This window comes from Chiloscyllium plagiosum, unplaced genomic scaffold (genome assembly GCF_037043375.1).
Source record: "Chiloscyllium plagiosum isolate Xiang-an unplaced genomic scaffold, Cpla_swu_hap1 HiC_scaffold_45, whole genome shotgun sequence".
Classification (NCBI taxonomy): domain Eukaryota; kingdom Metazoa; phylum Chordata; class Chondrichthyes; order Orectolobiformes; family Hemiscylliidae; genus Chiloscyllium; species Chiloscyllium plagiosum.
The window spans coordinates 5,443,867-5,468,461 of NW_028270183.1; the positions used below are offsets into that span (position 1 = coordinate 5,443,867).

General features: G+C 44.7%; 1 protein-coding gene across 1 annotated transcript; it reads right to left on the reverse strand.

Moving 5' to 3' along the window:
- Positions 1-4,154: 4,154 nt before the first annotated feature.
- On the reverse strand, positions 4,155-22,684 carry LOC122552284 (hepatic lectin-like). Its single transcript, XM_043694983.2, has 8 exons — positions 22,528-22,684; positions 20,848-20,949; positions 20,479-20,553; positions 18,160-18,231; positions 10,436-10,513; positions 9,194-9,345; positions 7,250-7,362; positions 4,155-5,005 (listed from the first exon to the last, which is right to left on the reverse strand). Exons 1-8 carry the CDS (start codon positions 22,622-22,624, stop codon positions 4,849-4,851), a joined length of 846 nt encoding a protein of 281 aa, XP_043550918.2. The 5' UTR covers positions 22,625-22,684; the 3' UTR covers positions 4,155-4,848.
- Positions 22,685-24,595: the final 1,911 nt, after the last annotated feature.

The following is a 24,595-nucleotide window of genomic DNA, read 5'->3' on the forward strand; positions in this document are numbered from 1 at the left end:
GTGAGTGGCCAAGGAGCCTTCAAAGCCAGCTCAACACCCTTCGGCTCCACAATGGCTCGTTGCTAACACTAGAATATTCCATTCAACATTGTCCAGGGAGAAGAGTATTTTGCAATTATAAGTATTGTGTGCAGTTCTGGTCATCACACGAGTGGAAGGATGTGGAGGCTTTGGAAGGGGCGCAGGAGAGGTTTACCAGGATGTTGCCTGGTTTGGAGTGTATTAGTTATGAGGAAAGGTTGGACAAACTTGGATTGTTTTCAGAAGTGTGTCGGAGGCTGAGGGGTGACCTGTTTGAATTACATCATACTCCGAGAGACATGGAAAGGGTGGATAGTCAGAGTCTTTTCTCCAGAGTGCAAATGTCAAATACAAGGGGGTATAGGTTGAAGGTGAGAGGGGAAAAGTTTAAGGGAGATGTGCAAGACAAGATTTTTTTAATGCAGAGGGTAGTGGGTGCCAGGAACATGCTACCAGGGGAGGTTGTTGAAGTACATATGATAGCATTGTTTAGAGGATTTAGACAGGCACATGAATAGGCAGAGAATAGAGGGATATGGACCATGTGCAGGGAGATGGGATTAGTTTAGGATGGCATCATGGTTGGTATAGACGTGGTGAGCTGAATACCATTCCGTGCCGTGAGGTTGGTATAATAAATGTCATTGCCTCCTGTAATGACACTACAGCAGCATTTAAACTTGTACTCAATTGTTCAAATCCCTCAGTGGTACTGACCCTCCCTTCCTCTGGAGGATCTATAATCATCGAGGAGAAAGTGAGGACGGCAGATGCTGGAGATCAGAGCTGAAAATGTGTTGCTGGAAAAGCACAGCAGGTCAGGCAGCATCCAAGGAGCAGGAGAATCGACGTTTCGGGCATAAGCCCTTCTTCAGGAATGAGGAAAGTGTGCCCAGCAGGCTAAGATAAAAGTTAGGGAGGAGGGACTTGGGGGAGGGGAGTCTATAATCACCTGAGGACTCATCGCTCCTCTAATCCTGGCTTTTCGCAGCATCTTTCTGAACTTCTCTGATTCCTGTGAAGCTCCCGGGTATGTTTTTCCCACATCTGAGGCACTATATCAATGCACGTTGTTGACATTGGCCCTCCTCACCTCACCCTTCTCCTCCAATAAATCCCTCCAGTACCAGGCAGCCGACGTTTCCACTTGTTTCTGTTGGAATCCGGGGCCAGTTTGTTTAAGTGCATGACCCCTGCCTTAAATTGTCTTTTGGGTGGTTGGACGCTTTCGGTAACATGTAACATCCGACCTGTACTCCGGGAGATGTGAACTGCTGTGTGTTGTTCTCGCTTTGAGGAAACATGTGGAGTTTGGATTGGACACAAACACAATTTAAAAAAAAACCTTTAGATCGATTCAGGAATATCTCCTCTTCTAAAGCCAGAAATGGCAGCAAGGACACAATGTCTTGTATCCAATTGTTATGAAGATGTGGGTGTCTTGTACCTTTAAGAGAGTAAAAGCTAGCAGTGACAGCACCAAGTGTTACATTGTAACATATGCTCCAGCTACTGGGGTAGCTGGTTACTTGGAAATGACAAAACAAATTCGAATTAGGCCAATCAGTTTAAATTATACCCCAAAAAATACCAAATTCCAATCAAGTTTGAATTGAGTATATTGACAATCTTAAAAGCCAATGAGACAATCCGATGCTTTGGGATATAAGACCAGGGAAATTTAAACAGTTGGGAGGAGAGCTGCCACAAGACCAACAGCTGTAGATTGCTAGTCAGAACTCTCCAAGAGGTACCTGTCTAGGGAAGGAGTTTGCACAGAGACAAACCTCAACACTGACGGGAGACCCAATCTACCGACGAAGATAAGGAGAAGATTTGGCCGCTGGCTGGTTTTAAAACTTGAATTTTTCTGTCAATCTTAATTGGGAGTTTTATCGGACTAATATTATAGAAAGGAAGGTAAAAGATATGTTAGAGTAAGGACTTGGAAATAGATGTTGGTAAATTATTCTCTGTTATACTTTAAGAAATAAGGTTGTTAATTTTTACATTGAATAGTTCTTGGTCACTCGAATTTTCACAGATTACTGCATGGGATAAATCTTTTCTGTGTTGCTGGTTTTAAATTAAGCAGGAGAGTTTATCCCATGGGTAACACAATCACCACATTCACCTTCTCACTGGCATACCATGCTTACACTAACTCAGTAACGTCAGGGTCATTGTCTCAGTCCAACACTAACTCTGTAATGCTAGAGTCACTGTCTCAGTCTAACACCAACTCTGAAACGTCAGGGTCACTGTCTCAGTCTAACATTAACTCTGTAACATCAGGGTCACTGTCTCAGTCTAACATTAACTCTGTATGTCAGAGTTACTGTCTCAGTCTAACACTAACTTTGTAACGTCAGGGTCACTGTCTCAGTCTAACACTAACTTTGTAACATCAGGGTCACTGTCTCAGTCTAGCACTAAGTCTGTAACGTCAGGGTCACTGTCTCAGTCTAACACTAAGTCTGTAGTGTCAGGATCACTGTCTCAGTCTAACACTAACTCTATTCCGAAGAGATTTACAGGATGTTGCAGGGAATGGAGGTTTGAGTTATAAGGAAAGGCTGGATAGGCTGGGAACTTTTTCACTGGAGTATAGGAGGTTGAGGGGTGATCTTATCAAGGTTTATGAACTCAGAGGGGGTATAGGTAGTGTTAATGGCAGGTGTCTTTTCCCTAGGCTCGCAGATTTCAAGACCCAAGGGCACATTTTTGGTGCGAGAAGAGAGAGATTTAAAAAAAGGTATGAGGGGAAAATGCTTTACACGGAGGATGGTTTGTGTGTGGAATGAACTTTCTGAGGAAGTGATGGATGCAGGTACAGTTACAACATTTAAAAGACATTTGGATAAGTACATGAATAGGAAAGGTTTGGAGGGATATGGGCCAGGAGCAGGCAGGTGGGACTAGTTTAGTTTGAGATTATGGTCAGCATGGACTGGTTGGACCGAAGAGTCTGTTTCTGTGGCTGTTTGACTCGTTGACTCTATAATAATGTATTCAATCTAATGCAGTGGACTGGCTTCTCTGATAACACTAACAACACATATCCCAACCCCAAATGCAGCATCAAAATTTACCTGCACTCTGCTGGGCTTGCTGCTGCTTTTGTTCACTATCTAGATCAAAGTTCTCAAAATAATTATAATTGCGTTCTCCAACCATTCTGGAAGACAATGCAGAAAGTGGAGTAGATAAGGGACTGCTTTATTGTGCATTCTGGAATCTCAGAGACTGACCACGGATCACTAACAGGATTCTCAGCACATTCCAGCTTTTCTAATCCTACTTTCCCAACAGACAGGCTGGGACAGAGTGGATGGAGGTGTAGGTGGAGGGTGACAGGGCGTTTAAACTTCTCCCTCCCCCGTCTGCAAATGAAACAACAGAAAAGTGGCAGGAAACAGAATTTCCATTGTCTATGGTTTGTTGTGTCATCTGTTTGTCGTCTACACACTTTTATGAAGGCGTTTAATGAACTCTCTATTGGAGCACAGTGACTCGAACTAAATTGAAAGGGTTTTTAATATTTGAAGGAATCAGACATGAAATTAATGGGAACCCATTAACCAATACTCATGCTCACTCTCACACATACTTTCAGTCACACACTCATACTTTCATACACACACACTCTCTCTCTCTCATATTCACTCTCACACTCACACACACACACATTCACTCACATATCCTCTGTCTCTCTCACACTCACACACATTCACTCACATGCTTTCACACTTTGATACTCACTCTCACACTCATACTCACTCACACACACTCACATATTCACATGCACTCTCTCACACAAACACACATTCATACTCACGCATACACATTTTCTCACACTCAGTCTCATACACACACTCACACACTCTCAAATACTCACTCACACACACACTCACTCACATAAACTCACTCATACATGTGCTCACAAAATCACTCACACTCATTCACATACACTCATTCAAATATTCACTCACACACACTTTCTCGCACTCACTCACACACACTCTCTCACATACTGTCAGGTACTGTCATTATCCATACTAACACACTCTCTCATATACAAACACAAATACACACTCATACAGTCTTAAAGAAGACTTATACCTTAGAATTAATCACTATCTCATAAATTTAATGAATTGACTTAACTGACTGGAAATATGACAGGAATAAATCAGTAATAATCAAAAAAAAACAAAATGAATCTTCAGAAATATTACAGATTTGTTGTTATTCAGTCAACTATGAAATAATCATTGTATAAAAACAGACAGACTGCAAACAGTTGCGATAGTCACATGGAATTAGAATTAGGAAGACTTGCATTTCTATGGCGTTTTACACATCCGTGAGTTGATTGCTACTTTTGAAATGTTGTTGCTGTTGTAATGCAGAGAAACGTGTGCCAGGGGTGACTGTAGCACTTGGCACAGCTGAGGTGAGTTGAGCACAGTGCCCTAAAAGCATGGCACATTCTAAATGCTAACTTACAAATCACGCAACACCAGGTTATAGCCCAACAGGTTTAATTGGAAGCACTAGCTTTCGGAGCGACGCTCCTTCATCAGGTGGTAGTGATGAACCACCTGACGAAGGAGCTTCGCTCCGAAAGCGAGTGTGCTTCCAATTAAACCTGTTGGGCTATAACCTGGTGTTGCGTGATTTTTAACTTTATACACCCCAGTACAACACCGACATCTCTAAATCATAAATGCTAACTAACTGAATCAGAGAACATTGTGTGTATTACGGCGATGTCCATCCTTTTTCACTGTGCCTCCGTACACGTGAAAATAAATTCAATTCAATTCAATCCAATTGATCAGGAATTTTGTTTGGCTTGCTGTTTTGCTCGCAGATGAAGGAGAGTTTCACAGAGCACCTGTTGTCATTCCACAGTCTATTTTCATTGATGTGGGCACAATCCTCATCATCAACATTGTTGGGTTCTCCTTCATCCCAAAACCTTTAAACATAAAAACACACAACAGCGATGACAAGGCTGGAATAAGGAGATTACACAGGAAGTAATGTTAGCCTAGAATCCCAACAGTATGGAAACAGGTCGTTTGGCTCATTGAGTCTGCATCAACCCTCCCAAGAGCTATCCCACCCAGACCTCTACCCTATCCCCATGGATAACCCACCAAACTGACCCACTATGGGGTAATTTTGCATGGCCAATCCACCCTAACCTGCACATCTTTAGATTGTGAGAGGAAACTGGAGCACCCGGAGGAAACCCACGCAGACACGGGGAGAATGTGCAAACTCCACACAGAGAGTCACCCGAGGCTGGAATCGAACCTGGGTCCCTGGTGCTGTGAGGCAGCAGTGCTAACCACTGAGCCACCCTAATAGTTACTGCTTGGTTCACGGGAGAGGTGATTTACAGCTGACACCTACCAGCTTCACAGGACCACATGTCACCTTGAGTCTGTATACCCTCCGTCTCCCCCACCATCCTGGGTCTCCAACTGGCCAGCAGGAAGCACATGCCTACTGCACAAGTGTCCTTCCTTCCCACGGGAGCCATTGACAGCTGCAAATCTGCGCTGTGCCATTTGACTGGACTCAGTGTGCCCGAGGCAGGGCTGGTGTGACCCGAGGGAGATGATGGAAACCTTCACACACAAACACAGAGGTTATCCCAGTCAGAGAGAGAGGCTGCTCAGAAATCAAGGGGGACAAGTTTTCGGGTCTGAGCAGGCTGTCTGTCTGTCTTAGACGTTTAAAACAAAATGAATATCATTTAAAGGGGGAGCCTGCTCAATGAAATAGTTCCCAGGATGCTTTACTAAAATATGGGACTCACATCCTCAGGATGATCCTATATATTGGGCAGACTCTGTCTGTCGTTAGATTAGATTAGACTCTCTACAGTGTGGAAACAGGCCCTTTGGCCCAACCAGTCCACACTGACCCTCCAAAGAGTAACCCATCCAGACCCATTTCCCTCTGACAAATGCACCTAACACTATGGGCAATTTAGCATGGCCAATTCACCTGTCTGCATATCTTTGGACTGTGGGAGGAAACCGGAGCACCCGGAGGAAACCCACGCAAACATGGTGCAAACTCCACACAGACAGTCACCCGAGGCGGGAATTGAACCTGGGTCCCTGGTGCTGTGAGGCAGCAGTGCTAATCACTGAGCCACCGTGCATAGAAGGTTATGTTTCCTTGCAACAAAATATTAATTGTTTCAAACAATATTCATCTCTGGGAATATTTGCAATAATGGGAGTGCAACTGTGTTTGAGTATTGAGTCATTTACTTTTAGAGTCACAGACTCATAGAACACAGAAGCAGACCCTCAGTAAAACCAGTCCATGCCGAACATACAGGGCGACCCCCATATCTGCGGATCCAGTTACCATGGTTTCAGTTACCCACGGTTTACCCCGGCCTGAACTTATAAAAGGGAATGTTCCAGAACCAGGGAGCGGGGGCTGCTGGGAATGTTTCCCATTGAAGTGAATGGCTTCGCACCTATCCGCAGTTTCAGGCTTCTGCTGTAGGCCTTGGAATGTATTCCCCACAGGTACAGGGGCACTGTAATTTCAAACCAACCTAGTCCCACCTGCCTGCTCCTGGCCCATATCCCTCCAAACCTTTCCTATTCATGGACTTATCCAAATGGCTTTTAAAAGTTGTAACTGTACCCACTTCCTCAGGAAGTTTATTCCTCACGTAAACCACCCTCTGTGTAATATATTTGCCCCTCGTGTCTTTTTTAAATCTCTCTCCTCTCACATTCAAAATGTGCTCCCCCTAGTCTTCAAATCCCCCACCCTAGGAAAAAGGCACCTCCCATTAACTCTATCGAAACCTCTCATTATTTTATAAATGTCTGATGAAATAAACAGCGAAACAGTGAAAACAGGAGCGTGAGTTGGCCATTCGGCCCTTCGAGCTTGCGCCACCATCCTATAAAGTCAAACCTGATCATCCAACTCAGTCCCCACCCTGTTCCCACTTTCTCCCCATACCCTTTGATCCCTTTAGTCCGAAGAACGATATCCAACTCCTCCTTGGCAACATTCAATATTTTAGCCTCAACCACTTTCTGCAGCAGAGAATTCCACAGGCTCCCCCACTCTCTGGGTGAAGACTTCCTTTTCCTAAAGTCTTCCGATAAATGAAAACGGTCTTTAAGTCAATCGGGCCGCCACCCTCCAACATTTTGTAAACCTTCAATGAATTTACTTTGGATTGGTTTTGTAGTCTGTGCCATCCTCCCATTGCCAATTGTCCTCGGTCTCGTGATCATGCAGGCCAATCCAGTATAATTTAGAGTTACTCTCCACTTGAAGAAAGTGCTGCAAGGGACGAAAACAGAAAGAGCGATTCACTTTCTGGAAGATCTTTGCTGCAGGATTAACTCTCGGATTACCAGCCCTCCAGAATATCTCTGGTGGCAGGAGGAATTGAAGATTAATCTCCTGGACACAACAATTGATCATGTATTCTCAACAGTATTCCTCCCTGGATATATTTGTTTACCATTGGCAAAATTACAGGACATAAAGAGTTTTGACTGATGGTCAAAGATCATCCAATCAGAATAAGAGATTCTCTACATTGTGATTGGCTCGGGATGAATTTGTGTGAAGGGCTGGGGGCTTCAAAAGTGTCACAACAGTGGAATTCTGATAATTTCTTGGAAAGAAAGTGTATCTGGCTTTGAGATGGACATGCGCAATCTTACAAACTGGTCTGTTCCCCCTTTACAATGCCACATCACCGCCCCACATTATCCTGATCATGCCTCCATAGCAGCCTCAGTCAGAGGCCACACAGGCACAGAAGGAGGCTGTGCAGCTCCTCAACCTGCTTCATCACTCAGTCAGCTCAGAACTGGCCTGCACCGAAGCTTCATTCACCAGCCCTGGTTTCCATAGCTGTTAATGGGCGTGTGGCACGGTGGCTCACTGGCTAGCACTGCCACCTCACAGCACCAGGGAGCTCGGTTTGATTCTCCCCTCGGGTGGCTGTCTGTGTGGAGTCTGCATGTTTTCTGTGTGTGGGGTTCCTCTCACAGTCCAAAGGTGACACCAACATTGATGGTATAGTGAACAGTGAAGGAGATTACCTAAGATTACAAAAGAGATCTTGATCAATGGGCTGAGGATGGAGTTTCATTTGGATCAAGGTGAGGTATTGCATTTTGGGAATGCAAACAAGGGCAGGACTTATACAGTTAATGGTAGGGTTGTGGGTAGTGCTGTAGAACAGAGAGACCTAGGGATTCAGGCGCATAGTTCTTTGAAGTTTCCGTCACAGGGAAACAGGGTAGGTGAGAAGGCATTTAGCAGCTCGCCTTCATTGCTCAGACTATTGAGTATGGGAGTTATTGTCACGTTGAGGTTGTACAGGACGTTGGTGAGGTCCTCTCTGGAATGTATGGTTTCGGTCGCCCTGTAATAGGAAGGATCTCATTAAACTGGAGAGAGCTCAGAAAAGATTTACCAGAATGTGGCCAGCAAAGGAGGGTTTGAGTCTTAAACATAGGCTGGATAAGCTGGACTGAAAACAACAAATGCTGGAAATCACAATGGGTCAGACAGCATCTATGAAGAAGAGAAAGAGAGAGACAGAGACAGAGAGAGAGACCAATCTAATGCTTCGAGGGGTAATTTTCTGAAACAGAGAGTGGTTTGATTGTAGAATTAACTTCCTGAGGAAGTGGTGGATGTGGGTGCAGTTACAACATTTAAAAAAGGACATGAATAGGAAAGATTTGGAGGGATATGGGCCAAGCACAGGTGGGACTAGTTTAGTTTAGGAACATTGTTGGGTTCCTAATGGATAATTGGATCAAAGGGTCTGTTTTTGTGCTGTAAGATTCTATGACTCTATGTGCAGTTTAGGGGATTGACCATTCTAAATTGCCTCATAGTGTTCAGGGATGTGCAGCCTAGGTGGATTAACCATGGATAATGTGGAGGAGTGGATCTGGGTGGGATGCCCTTTGGAGGGTCAGTGCAGACTTGCTGGGCTGAATGCTCTCTATTTGTGCTGTAGAGAGTCTACGATTCTTCTAATAGCTTTGCTGAACAAAAGTGGGACTGCTTTCTATCTGGAAAGTCTTTGCAATGCAGTCTTGAACAGATAGCTGAACCAGTGCCCAATGTGTCAGTGTAACTTCACCTGCTCTTCAGCTGTGTTAATGCTGACAAGGTAGGAGTGTCGTAGGGAGCAGTATGTCTTGCTGGAGTTCCATGAGGCTTCTTGAGTTGAAAAGTAGTAACAGCTGTCATTGAAGTTTACCCAATACCGCGGGCACTGAAGGTTCTGGCATGCTGTAGAAAATTGAGGAGATAAGGTACAGGAATCCAATCAGACCATCAGACATATCGTACCTGCCGTGCTGTTTGATTATGTCTGATTTCACACTGAATTGTCAATACTGAGAGGATAAATCAACAATGGAATGAGAATTGTGTGAAACAGTTTCAGTTTGACAGGGATTCAACACATTTTAATGACTTCCTTTTAATAGTGGCCTCCCCATTCCCATCACTGCACCATTAACAGCCGTCCCGTTGGGCGTCCTGGGTCGTAGCGAAGACCATTGAAAACATTAGCTCCCATTCTTTAAACAATGAGTTGCTGTCTTGGCTTCATTCATATCTTTAAGTGCTTAGAGTAAGTTGCTCTTTCTGTAGTTTCCTACCTTGGCTGCCAACCTGGTCCAGTCCAGTAGGACGGCCTCCTGACTTGTGAATAAATCATGGCACCAAGGCTAGCTCACCAATCAGAGAGGGTGCAGAGGGACCTCCTCCCGTTCACTCGACCAGATCACTCATTATTTAAAATAAAGCAATTATTTAAAATAAAACATTATTTTAAAATAAAGTAAGATGCTGGAAATCTGAAACACACACAGAAATTGCTAGAGAAACTCAGCAGGTCTGGCAACTTCTGCGATGGATCTGTTTTAGAGTCATAGAGTAGTACAACATGGAAACAGACTCTTTAGTCCATGCCGACCAGATATCCCAACTCAATCTAGTCCCACATGCCAGCACCCGGCCCATATCCCTCCAAACCTTCCTACTCATACACCCATCCAGATGCCTTTTAAATGTTGCAATTGTACCAGCCTCCACCACTTCCTCTGGCAGCTCATTCCATCCACGTACCACCTCCGAGTGAAAAAGTTGCCCCTTAGGTCTCTTTTATATCTTTCCCCTCTCACCCTAAACCTTTGCCCTCTAGTTCTGGACGGTCACTGGACTCGAAATGTGAACTGTTTCTCTCTCCACAGATGCTGCCCCAGACCTGCTGGGTTTCTCCAGCAATTTCCATTTGTGTTCACTTGTCATTTAATCCTTGTGATTTACAGAAACAAACACTCACTTTACTTCAATCTTCAACTTCAAAACTCACCGGGTTCTGGCAGCATTTCGATTTTCATGGATATCTTGCTCATGAAGTTAGTCATCTTGTTCGAAAATGCAGCCAAAACTAAACAGCAAAAGGAAATCTAGTATCGATCAGAAGGCGTGATAAATACACAGTAACATGCAAACCCAAACACGTACACATACACACATACATACACACACAGATACACACACAAACACGTACACATACACACATACATACACACACAGATACACACACAAACACGTACACATACACACATACATACACACACAGATACACACACAAACACGTACACATACACACATACATACACACACAGATACACACACAAACACTCACACATACACACATACACATACACACACAGATACACACACAAACACTCACACACAGACAGATACATACACACACAGATACACACACATACACTCACACATACACACATACATACACACACAGATACACACACAAACACTCACACACACATACACACATACATACACACACAGATACACACACAAACACTCACACACACATACACACATACATACACACACAGATACACACACAAACACGTACACATACACACATACATACACACACAGATACACACACAAACACGTACACATACACACATACATACACACACAGATACACACACAAACACTCACACACACATACACACACAGATACACACACAAACACGTACACATACACACATACATACACACACAGATACACACACAAACACTCACACACACATACACACACAGATACACACACAAACACGTACACATACACACATACATACACACACAGATACACACACAAACACTCACACACAGACAGATACATACACACACAGATACACACACAAACACGTACACATACACACATACATACACACACAGATACACACACAAACACGTACACATACACACATACACACACAGATACACACACAAACACGTACACATACACACATACATACACACACAGATACACACACAAACATGTACACATACACACATACATACACACACAGATACACACACAAACACGTACACATACACACATACATACACACACAGATACACACACAAACACGTACACATACACACATACATACACACACAGATACACACACAAACACTCACACACACATACACACATACATACACACACAGATACACACACAAACACTCACACACACATACACACATACATACACACACAGATACACACACAAACACTCACGCACACATACACACATACATACACACACAGATACACACACAAACACTCACGCACACATACACGCACACACACTCACACAGACAGATGCACACATACACTCACGCACACATACACGCACACACACTCACACAGACAGATGCACACATACACTCACGCACACATACACGCACACACACTCACACAGACAGATGCACACATACACTCACGCACACATACACTCACACAGACAGATACACACAGACAGATACACACACAAACATTCACGCACACATACACTTACACACACATGCACTCACACACATACACTCACATAGACAAATACACACACAAACTCTCACACACAGACAGATACACACACAGACAGATACACACACATACACACGTACACATACGCTTACACACACATGCACTCACACACATACACTCACACACACAAATACACACACAAACTCTCACACACAGACAGATACACACACACACAGATACACACACATACACTCACGCACACATACACTTACATACACACACATACACACACACATACACTCATACAGACAGATACAAACACATACACTCGCACAGACAGATATACACACACAAACACTCACGCACTCATAAACTCATGGACACACACATACACCCAAACACACACACATACATACAGACAGACACGCACACAGACTAATACACACATATACAGACACAAACAAGCACTCACACACACAAACACAGATGCACATACACTCACACACACACACTGATACACACGCATCCCATACACACAAACATACTAAATCACACACTAACAGACACACAAATTATAATTAAGTTAATGTAAGTAAACTAAAGTAAAATAAAGTTGCATAGGTAAACTGTGCTAAGGTATGACAGGACAGTTTTGTCATGTGGAATTTGTGCCCTCTCATAGATGGAAGTGAAGATTGTGACAGGAAGTGATAGCAGCTGCAGCAAGCTGAGCTCCAAGTGTCAGGTCTTGAACGGCAATTGAAGTCCCTGGGGTTTCCCCAGCAGGCTGAGAGCTACATGGAAGGCATGTTCAGGGAGATGGTCACACCACACATGAGCAGCATGACCACAGAGAGAAACTGCCTGCCCAACCAACAGTCCACGAAAACCAGGGGGTTCATTCAGAAATGCCCTGGGGACCCACACATGAAAGGGTTTGCTGTTTGGGATAACGGGGAGGGTGCTGGTTCCCCAGAAGAGTGCATTCAGATTCAAGTTCATGGCACCATGGGTGGCTCTGCTGTACAAGCAGGGAAGGTAGAAGAGGGAAGAGCAGTTTTGCTCGGGGATTTGGGAGTGTTTCTGCGGTGAAAGATGTGAGTCCAGGTTGGTGTGCTTCTGTGCCTACCTGGTGCCAGGGTCAAGGATATAGGACATTCTGAAGAGGGAGGGTGAACAGTCAGGGGTCAAGGTCAAACATTGTTCCAAATGACTTGGGTAGGAACGGGCGAGGTCCTGGAATCAGATTCAGGGATTCAGGCAGGAGATTGAAAGGCGTGTTGCCTAAAACACTAATTTCTGGATAATTCCCAGTTCCATGTGCAATCAGGGAGTGGAGACAGACTGGAGGGGTCCAGGGTGTGGTTGAAAAGCTAGTGTAGGAGGGGCAAGTGTCAGATGTCTCAGGTATTTGGAACTGGCTCTGGGGAGCATGTGACCTGTAGAGGCCGAACTGTCTGTACCTGAGCAGGACTGGGTTGTAGGTTCTCACAGGGAAGATATGCTCACGCTGTGGGAAATGGTTTCATTGAGGTTGGCAGGGTGGTGGGAAACTTAGAGTGGATTCAGACAGGACAAGCTCAGAGCAGGCAGTAGGGGATTCCAGGTGCACACAGGGTAAGGGCAAGAAGAAAAATAGAGCGGTTGACAATCTCAAAAAAAAACCTTAATTCTGCAGAAGTCCCAGAGAAATATAGAAGGCACAGTGTTGGGCAAATAAAAAGGAAATCTCGGAAGAAAAAAAAGGGCATCAGAAAATATTAGAGGGCAAAATCAAAGAAAATACAAAGGTGTTTATTCAGTGCATTAAGAGCAAGAGGAAGACTAAGACAAGGGTTGGGTCTATTAGCATGTTCATGGGAACTTGTGTGAGATGCAGAAGATGGGGCCAGGTTCTTAATGATTAGCCTTCACAAAGTAAGGGGATGTGTAGACAGTCTCATTAAACAGAAGGAGTGGGAAATCTGAAATACTGTGTAGACAGTCTCATTAAACAGAAGGAGTGGGAAATCTGAAATACAATAAGCTGAATGTCAAGAGCAGTCTGGGAGGGACTGACCTTTCTCAAAGGTGACACATTTCCCCCCGGGCTGGCAGTATTGTATCCTGGCAGTTAAAGGAAGCCAGGGAGGAAATGGTAAATGCTCTGAGGATAGAACATAGAACATAGAACAATACAGCACAGAACAGGCCCTTCGGCCCACAGTGTTGTGCCGAACATTTGTCCTAGCTTAAGCACCCATCCATGTACCTATCCAATTGCCGCTTAAAGGTCACCAAAGATTCTGACTCTACCACTCCCACAGGCAGCGCATTCCATGCCCCCACCACTCTCTGGGTAAAGAACCCACCCCTGACATCTCCCCTATACCTTCCACCCTTCACCTTAAATTTATGTCCCCTTGTAACACTCTGTTGTACCTGGGGAAAAAGTTTCTGACTGTCTACTCTATCTATTCCTCTGATCATCTTATAAACCTCTATCAAGTCACCCCTCATTCTTCGCCGTTCCAACGAGAAAAGGCCTAGCACTCTCAACCTATCCTCGTACGACCTATTCTCCATTCCAGGCAACATCCTGGTAAATCTTCTCTGCACCCTCTCCAAAGCTTCCACATCTTTCCTAAAGTGAGGCGACCAGAACTGCACACAGTACTCCAAATGTGGCCTAACCAAAGTCCTGTACAGTTGCAACATCACTTCACGACTCTTGAATTCAATCCCTCTGCTAATGAACGCTAATACACCATAGGCCTTCTTACAAGCTCTATCCACCTGAGTGGCAACTTTCAAAGATCTATGAACATAGACCCCAAGATCCCTCTGTTCCTCCACCTCACTAAGAACCCTACCGTTAACCCTGTATTCCGCATTCTTATTTGTCTTTCCAAAATGGACAACCTCACACTTGGCAGGGTTGAACTCCATCTGCCACTCCTCAGCCCAGCTCTGCATCATATCTAAGTCCCTTTGCAGCCGACAACAGCCCTCCTCACTATCCACAACTCCACCAATCTTCGTATCATCTGCAAATTTACTGACCCACTCTTCGACTCCCTCATCCAAGTCATTAATAAAAATTACAAACAGCAGAGGACCCAGAACTGATCCCTGTGGAACTCCACTTGTAACTGGGCTCCAGACTGAATATTTACCATCTACCACCACTCTCTGACTTCGACCGGTTAGCCAGTTTTCTATCCAATTGGCCAAATTTCCCTCTATCCCATGCCTCCTGACTTTCCGCATAAGCCTACCATGGGAAACCTTATCAAATGCCTTACTAAAATCCATGTATACTACATCCACTGCTCTACCCTCATCCACATGCTTGGTCACCTCCTCAAAGAATTCAATAAGACTTGTAAGGCAAGACCTACCCTTCACAAATCCATGCTGGCTGTCCCTAATCAAGCAGTGTCTTTCCAGATACTCATAAATCCTATCCCTCAGTACCCTTTCCATTACTTTGCCTACCACCGAAGTAAGACTAACTGGCCTGTAATTCCCGGGGTTAACCCTATTCCCTTTTTTGAACAGGGGCACAACATTCGCCACTCTCCAGTCCCCTGGTACCACCCCCGTTGACAGTGAAGATGAAAAGATCATTGCCAACGGTACTGCAATTTCCTCTCTTGCTTCCCACATAATCCTAAAATATATCCCGTCAGGCCCGGGGGACTTGTCTATCCTCAAGTTGTTCAAAATGTCCAACACATCTTCCTTCCTAACAAGTATCTCCTCTAGCTTACCAGTCCATTTCACACTCTCCTCTTCAACAATACGGTCCCTCTCGTTCGTAAAAGGATCATTTTGCAATCCTCACTCTGCATAGGGGAGCTACCCAGAGGACTGGAGAAATCTAAATGTTGTAGCCTTGGTTAAAATGGAGATGGGGAAGAAGCCAAATGACGAGGATGACTACTCTGATCCTGGGTGGTGGGAAAAGTGTCTGAATCACCTCTACACCTCATTTAAAAAGGCACACATTAATCAAGGAGGGGCAGAATGGCTTTGTTAAGGGAAGACTGTGTTTCACTAATGTAATAGAACATTTTGAGGAAGTAACAAGGAGGATTGATGTGGGTGTCGTCCACCTGGAGTAAGGGATTTGATATGGTCAGATGTAACAGACTGATTTTTTCATCTCTCCCTTTCCCTCTGTCTCTGGTTCCCTCCCTCTGTCTCCCCCTCTCTCTGTGTTTCCCTCATCCTCCCTCTTTCCCTCCCTCTCTCCTTTTTCCTCGCTGTCTGTTTTTCTCCGTCTCTTGCTTCCCTCTCCCTCCCCACTCTGTTTTCCACCCTTACATTTTCTCTCTCTCTCTCTCTTTCTGTCGATAATCCTACCTCATTGAGGCAGATTCTCTCACATCTCCAGCCAGTGGGGAGCTGCTGCCACCTGCAGGAGACTGACCCTCACTCCAACAGGAATTTCTTTCACTCTGAACCCAGGAGACTGACAGCACTTCAGACTCCATTCAAGCCCTCCCATGTCATTAAAAGACAATTTGGAATTGAAAACGTAGTTGTTGCTCAGGATTAGGGATTAACATCTCGAATGGGTACAGACAAGGTGGGCCAATGGGCCTGTTCCTATGCTGTACTGTTCTGTGATTGGATTGGAGATGTTCATAGAGTCATTGTACAGCATGGGAACAAACCCTTTGGTCCAACTCGTCTATGCTGACCAGATATCTGAAATTAATCTAGTCCCACTTGTGGAGTTATCCAGCTGCACAGCACAGAAACAGACCCTTCAGTCCAACTCGGAGACAGTGAAGAGCTCTGGGAATGGACAGAAGGTCAGGCAGCATCTGAGGAGCGGGAGAATCAACATTTTGGGCATCAAGAATGTGGTGGGGGAGGGGGTTTGAGGGATAAATAGGAGGGTGGGGGTGGGGGTGAAGTAGCTGGAAAGGCAATAGGGAGACATTGGTGGGGGGGTGATAGTGATAGGTCGGAGGGGAAGATGGAGCAGATAGGTGGGAAGGAAGATGGACAGGTGAGACCGTTCAAGAGAGTGGTGCCAATTTGGAGGGTTCGTTCTGGGATGGAGTGGGAGAAGGGGGAGTTTTGGAAACTAGTGAAGTCAATGTTGATGCCATGTGGCTGAAAGGTCCCAAGATGGAAGATGAGGCATTATTCCTCCAGTAGGCAGGTGGCTTTGATTTGGTGCTGGAGGAGGCCCAGGACTTGCATGTCCTTTGGTGAGTGGGAGGGGGAGTTGAAGTAGTTGTCCACAGGGACGTGGGGTTGTTTAATGTGTGTGTCCCAGCGACGTTCCCTGAAATATTCCATGAATTGGCATCCTGTCTCAGTTGACTATTTCAGAACTGATATTTGACCATACTTGGAGAATGTCTGAGGGAACTAGAGTCACAGAGATGTACAGCACTGAAACAGACCCTTCAGTCAGACCTGTCCATGTCGACCAGATATCCTAAATTAATCTTGTCCCATTTGCCAGCACTTGGTCCATATCCCTCCAAACCCTTCCTAATCATATACCCATCCAAATGCCTTTTAAATGTTGCAATTGAACCAGACTCCACCACTTCCTCTGGCAGCTCATTCCATACACACATCACGTTCTGCAAGAAAAAGTTGCCCCTTAGGTCTCTTTTATATCTTTCCCCTCTCACCCTGAACCTATGCCCTCTAGTTCTGGACTCCCCCATCCCAGGGAAAAGACCTTGTTTATTTACCCTATCCATGTCCCTCATGATGTTATAAACCTCTATAAGGTCGCCCCTCAGCCTCTGACGCTCCAGGGAAAACAGCCCCAGCCTGTTCAGCCTCTTGCTATAGCTCAAACCCTCCAACCCCAGAAGAAACTGAAACCAACATGGTCATTCTAAAAGATGAGAGACTTAACAAACACTCCAGGTCTTTTTCAGTGTATAATTTTAGTTACATCACACTGTAAACTTTTGCTATAAATTCTGTGTTTACGATCTTATATTCCACAACCACCTGATGACAGAGCAGCGCTCCGAAGTCTAGTGCTTCCAAATAAACCTGTTGATCTGTAAGCTGGTGTGGTGTGATTTTTAACTTTGTAAAACTCCAGCTACATCCTTGAAAATCTTTTCTGAGCCCTTTCAACCTATTCACTTGGTGAGGGGGAGCTGTATAGACGACAGATAGTGATATCTGTGCCTGAAACTTTGCTCAGTGTTTCACATGCTGCCATTCTATTGATGCTGTACGATCCCACTCACCTCGATCCTCCATCCGTGTCACTTCATCCTGGAATTGCAGCATGATATCTTTCAGGTCTGATTTCTCCGAAACTAAAATGCGAGAAACAATTTAAAATTTGAGCCAAGGCGAGAATTTGGACAGAATGATTGTGAGTTTCCACAAAAAATTCCTGATGAAGGCCTATGCCTGAAACGTCGATTTTCCTGCTCCCCGGATGCTGCCTGACCTGCTGTGCTTTTCCAGCACCACTCTGATCTAAACAGTGAGTTTCCAGTGCAGGGGTGTGAGGGAAATGAATCCCAGCACCTCCCAGCAAAACACTTCATCCCAACTGACGCTGGGATTTGCAGGGAAGGACTCACTGTGTGCGTGGCCTGGGATTGGTGCTGTTCAGATTGTACAGGGATGGAGACCTGCAGGAGGTTAAGGCAACCCCCAGGTCTGAGCTGCTGGAAGTGATCCTGAGAAAGGGAAAGAGGGAAGGGAGTTTATACAGGACTGGTGTATAGAACATAAAACAACAACACTGCCTTGATATAGCGCCTTTAACGCAGGTAAAACACCCTGAGGCACATGTAGTGGTTGGTATATTGGGTCCAGGTCGATGTGTTTGTTGATGGAGTTTGTGGATGAATGCCATGCCTCTAGGAATTCCCTGGCTGTTCTCTGTCTGGCTTGCCCTATGATAGTAGTGTTGTCCCAGTCGAATTCATGTTGCTTGTTGTCTGCGTGTGTGGCTACTAAGGATAGCTGGTCGTGTCGTTTCGTGGCTAGTTGATGTTCATGTATGCGGATTGTTAGCATATACCAACCACTACAGCGGACAGCTGAAACTGACAACCGGAAGCGGCAGGGACAGACCACTATAAACACCGGAGGAAACATCAAAGAAGCGCTTCGCAGGAGGCTCCCAAGCACTGATGATGTCGCCTAGCCAGGGGACGAAACGTTTGCAACAAAAACTTCCAGCTCGGCGAACAGAACCACAACATCCTGTGGAATGTAAGAGGCCAGATTTGGAGGAGTATTGAGATGACAAATGCTTGTAGACCATCCAGAGTCTTTTCACGTCCCTCTCGTCAGATACAACACTCAAATCTCCAATCCCTGGTTGCCCTGCATGTTTAATTCTTTGTTGGGTTTATTCCACTGGAGTCCATTGCTCCAGCTTCAGAGTCAATAGGCATCAAGATATCACACAATTATTGAATGAGATTACAATCACGGTACACGGGAGCCTTGGCTTCAGGTCAAGTCAGTGTTTGAGTTCACATTCCATTGTGACAATCCACAGAATGAACTCACATTGTTTGTGAACTGGTGAGTAAGTTATGAGGGAGTAAAACTCCAGCTTGCTTCATCACAGCTGCTGGGGAACTGAACCCTGATCTCGCGCTGTGGGTTTAGTGGAGTTGCAATCATGTGAGGGCTACACTGCTGTCAGTGACCTGCAATAGGCTTCATTAAACATGATGATACACAGAGGAAGGTGAGAGGTGACATCTGAACTAGAGCTCTACACACTTGTCCACTGTCACTCAGCCCCTTTCACACATGCTCCATATTGATACTGAGAGTAGAAGACTTTTTAATTGACAATACCCACTGAACCCAGCTGACTAAAATTAACAAGGACTAATAAATATGTCCTTCTAAGCATTTCTTCCAAAAAGTTCTAGATGTTGTTAAAATGGCTAAAGAGTTGCAATGCGGCTGAGGTGCTGATGATTTATCCTTTCCTGCAGACAGGGACGCTAGGGCAGGGGACCGATGGAATTCCTCCAGTGAAACTGATTCGACAGGTGAATTCACAATCAAACAATTCCGTAGGTTAATCCATAATCACACTGATTCAACTAATGATAAATTCAGTGATACTTAATTCACTGATGAATTCACAATGACAATTATTCCACTGATGAATTTGCAAAGACACTGATTTCACGAATAAATTCACAATTAAACTTATTTCTCTGATGAATTCACAATGAAACTGATTTCACTAATGAATTCACAATGAAATTGATTCCATTGATGAATTTGCAATACACTGGATTCACTGTTGAATTCACATCAAAATTGATTTCACTGATGAATTCACAATGACACTGATTTCACTAATTAATTCACAATGATATTAATTTCACTGATGAATTCACAATGACACTGATTTCACTAATTAATTCACAACAAAATTAATTTCACTGATGAATTCACAATGACATTGATTCCACTGATGGATTTGCAATGACACTGATTTCACTGACAAATTCACAATGAACTTGATTTTACTGATGAATTCACAGAGACCCTGATTTCATAGATGCTCCACTTACCGTTCTTCAGTGCTTGCGAAATCTGTATCTGGTTTTGAGATGGAAACTCCTCCACTCGCCTGTTGACCTCTGACCCTAAGATATCATCAAGAATTTAGATGCAAAGTGAATTTACCGGCTGGGAGATTGGAAATGAAATTCTCCAAAACCAAATTACCCACAACAAAGCCTTCGACGTCACCTTCCGAAATTTCAGAGGAATTGACAGGTTTCGATCTGTTACATTCTGAATCAGGTGGAAGCCCAACATCACCGCACTGACCACAGTGACTGGAGAAACATAACCCACCATCACCACCTTCTCAAGGACAGTAAATGCCAGCCTGCCCACCTCCCAGGAACGTGGACACCAAGTGTGAAATTACTCACATTTAACTCCCCCAATAATCAGGACAATGAGGATGACGCCCAGAAGAATGAAGATGAGGGACATCAGTACTTTTCCAAAGGGGATTGATTTGAATGGATTGCCTGAGATAATTCAAACAGACACTGGTTAGGATGTTATATTGAACAATATTAAAATCTTCAAAATAAAGAGTCAACATGACTGGTGCCAAATTAACTCATTTTTAATCATAGATTCAAAAATTCCATAGCCTTACAAAGAGTCAACAGAAACATCTCCATTTTGATACATGTAAAATAAACTCTTGGTTTATATATTGCCTTTATATCTCAGCACTGCTGCCTCACAGCGCTAGGGACCCGGGTTTAATTCCTGCCTCAGGCGACTGACTGTGTGGAGTTTGCACGTTCTCCCCGTGTCTGCGTGGGTTTCCTCTGGGTGCTCCGGTTTCCTCTCAGTCCAAAGATGTGTAGGTCAGGTGCATTAGCCATGCTAAATTGCCCGTAGTGTTAGGTGCATTAGTCAGAGGGAAATGGGTCTGGGTGCGTTAGTCTTCAGAGGGTCGGTGTGGATTTGTTGGGCCGAAGGGCCTGTTTCCACACTGTAGGGAATCTAATCTTCTGGTCATCCAAAACTTCTCTATTTCTATAACTCCCTCCAAGCCAATGATCCTCCAAGATCTCTACTCCCCAGGCTCTGCCATCTTACATTTTCTCTATCACTCCAGCATTGAGTCCAAGCTTTCCTGGGTCCTGTGTTCCGAAAGTCCCCTTTTCAATTGCTCGCTGCTTCCCCACCACACTCTCCTATGTTAAGGTGTTCCTTTGAGAATAATTGTTTAAACAGGTTCTCAGTCACCTGTCTGACTCTCTCCTTCACATAGTTCAGTGCCAAGCTCCAAAGAAACCTTCGGAATTTGACACTGATGCTGGTTATGCAAGAGAGAGGTTCGTGCCACTGCACAGTCAGGGAGAAGGCGGCAAACAGGCAGATGCTGAGAGATTGTTGATAATGAACAGGCACCTGACTGAGAGAGGAAATGTTGCTGTACTTTGATTTTTGCAGCACCATTGATCTTTACTGTTTGCCTGTGTACAGGGTTAGACAGACAGTGGTTAATCTCGAAACCACAGAGGTACAGCCCTTACGACCCAAACCAGAACTTTGTCGGTTTTGAAATTTGAGTTCAAACTATTTGGAATGAAATGTGAATGTTCCCCGACCAACAGGAAGACATAATAGAAGGAGATTACTTCAGGACCAACATCCCTCTCTCACTCAATAGCAGTAAATGTTACTGATTTTCACCAGTCGCAGTTAGTCTGTGATTGTATCTTTCTTTACTCTATCACCTGATGGTAGAAAGATCTCAGACTCCACCTTAACACAGGACCCTTGAAATATGACTTGACCCTGAAAGCATGTTAGTCTTAGGAAGCAAACAGCTGAATAGGACAGCAGACCCTGGGGTGTGTCTGCCAATGTGATAGCTGTAAATATCAGTGAGCTATTATAAAGTTTCATTGCCACATTACATATATCCCAGATTCTTACATTACTCAGAGTGACATGGGAATGACTGTGTTGGGTAAAATTCCCCGTTAGTCTCAAAACACTCATTAATGACTGTTTCCTCAACAGGAAACCCCAGGCAAAAGAGTGCCCACCCTGACACATTGATTCACACCATCAAACGTTACCTGCACTCTGGTGAGATTGCCACTGCTTTTGATCGCTGTCCAGTTCGAGGTGCTGGAAATCATCGTACTTGTTTTCTCCAGCCATCCTGAAAGACATTGCTGAAAGTGATGCTCGGCTTTGTGAGGGGCAGATTAAGGGACCGCGTAAATTTATGCTGTCTGTGATATGGAAGATCTAGAGCAGTTCCTAAAATCCAAACATGACTCACCTTCCGTTACCAACCATGCTCACTTTTGCAGAATTGAAACAGTTCATAGAAAAGCTGACACAGGCTTTTAGGATTTGACAAAAAAAGACAGAAGGCAGGATCTGACGGTAAACAACCAAACTACCAAAGCTACACTCTCGGCACCAGCATTGCAAACAGTTTAGAAAACAAATGCCAACATTTTATCTTCACGTCAGGAGCTCAGGCCCCTACCCATGGTTTCTCCAGAGAATGAAGGTTTGGAATGGATGGATGTAACCTAACGTGTCATAATAACAGATCAGGACCTGAAATTACTCACGGACATGTTGAACCTTTTAATACACTGTGTGTTTTTCAAAAGAGGACAAACAATGACTGTGGATATAATCTCAGTGGATGTCTGACAAAGCTCGTTCTGAACCCATGGAATGTCACACCTCCTGAGTGTCAAGGAACCTTCAAACAGAGAAACTTAAAAGGGAGAGAAAATATGCAGCTTTCACTCCTCCCTCCAATTTTCCTTTTGTTCATTCTCAGGATGAGGGCATCACTGGCTAGGTGGCATTTATTGCCTGTCCTTAATTGCCCAGAGGGCAGTTGAGTCAACCACATTGCTGTGGGTCTGGAGTCACATGTAAGCCAGACCAGGTAAGGACCGCAGTTTGCTTCCCTGAAGGACGTTAGTGAACAAGATGGGCCACTAATGCCACAGTGGGTTTTGAACTCAGGTCCCCAGAACATTACCTGGGATCTCTGGATTAAGAGTCCATGATCATGCCACTAGGCCATCACCTCCCATAAAGTCATTACCTGTGGATTATGTCCTAAACTCCATAGATGGTTGTGTTTAGCCCTATTGGAAATATAAAAAAGAGGGGTTAAGAGCCACCATGGTTTGTGTGTATTGGTGAAGCTTTGGTACTGTCCCCTGGTGTTCTGTGAAGGTCAAAGCTTGAGGTCAGCCCTGCACTTGCTCTAACTCCTCTAAGTCAGGGAAGTAACCATTGAGAAGGAACTGGAACTCTGCCCTCACAGCTAACTGAAACAAAAATGGGTGCAGAACTTTTACAAATCTCTGCACTGCCCTCAGCTAGAGTATTCTGTTCACTTCTGGGCCCCTTACTTTAAGAAAAACACCAAAGCTCTGGAATACAGGTGATCTTGACTGGGGTTGATACCAGTAATGTGGGATGTCAGCTTATTGGAAAGGCTACAAGTGTTCTCCTTCAGGCAGGGAAGATCAACACCAGGGAAGGTTAATTGAGGGGTCCAAAATGAGGAGGGATTTTGATTCAGTAAATCAGGAGGAACTGTTGCCTCTGTAAAGTGGATAAGAATGTAAGAACTCAGAGCAGGAGTAGGCCGTCTGGCCCTTCGAGCCTGCTCCACCATTCAATAAGATCACAGCTGATCTTTCTCGTGGACTCAGCTCCACTTACCCGCCCTCTCACCATAACCCTTAATTCCTTTACTGTTCAAAAATCTATCTCTGCCTTAAAAACATTCAACGAGGAAGCCTCAACTGCTTCACAGGGCAGGGAATACCACAGATTCACAACCCTCTGGGTGAAGAAATTCCTCCTCAGCTCAGTCCTAAACCTGCTCCCCCATATTTTGAGGCTATGCCCCCTAGTTCTAGTTCCACCACCAACAGCCCCCCCCCCCACCCCCACACCACCCCCCAGTGAAAACATCCTCCCTGCTTCTTTCCTGTGCAATTCCTTTAGAATTTTATATGCTTCTGTAAGATATCCCCCACATTCTTCTGAATTCCAATGAGTATAGGCCCAGTCTACTCAGTCCCGTCTCATAAAGCAACCCCCTCAACTCTGGAACCAACCCGGTGAACCTCCTCTGCACCCCCTCCGGTGCCAGTC

What these genes read in the sequence shown, in the direction of transcription:
- LOC122552284 (XM_043694983.2), bottom strand. Translation starts at nt 22,624, where the DNA reads ATGTCTTTCAGGATGGCTGGAGAAAACAAGTACGATGATTTCCAGCAC. An exon ending in GCAATCTCACCAGAGTGCAG is followed by an intron (nt 20,950 to 22,527) that starts GTAACGTTTGAT and finishes GAATTATCTCAG; the next exon opens with GCAATCCATTCAAATCAATC. An exon ending in GACTACAAAACCAATCCAAA is followed by an intron (nt 5,006 to 7,249) that starts GTAAATTCATTG and finishes TTATGTTTAAAG; the next exon opens with GTTTTGGGATGAAGGAGAAC.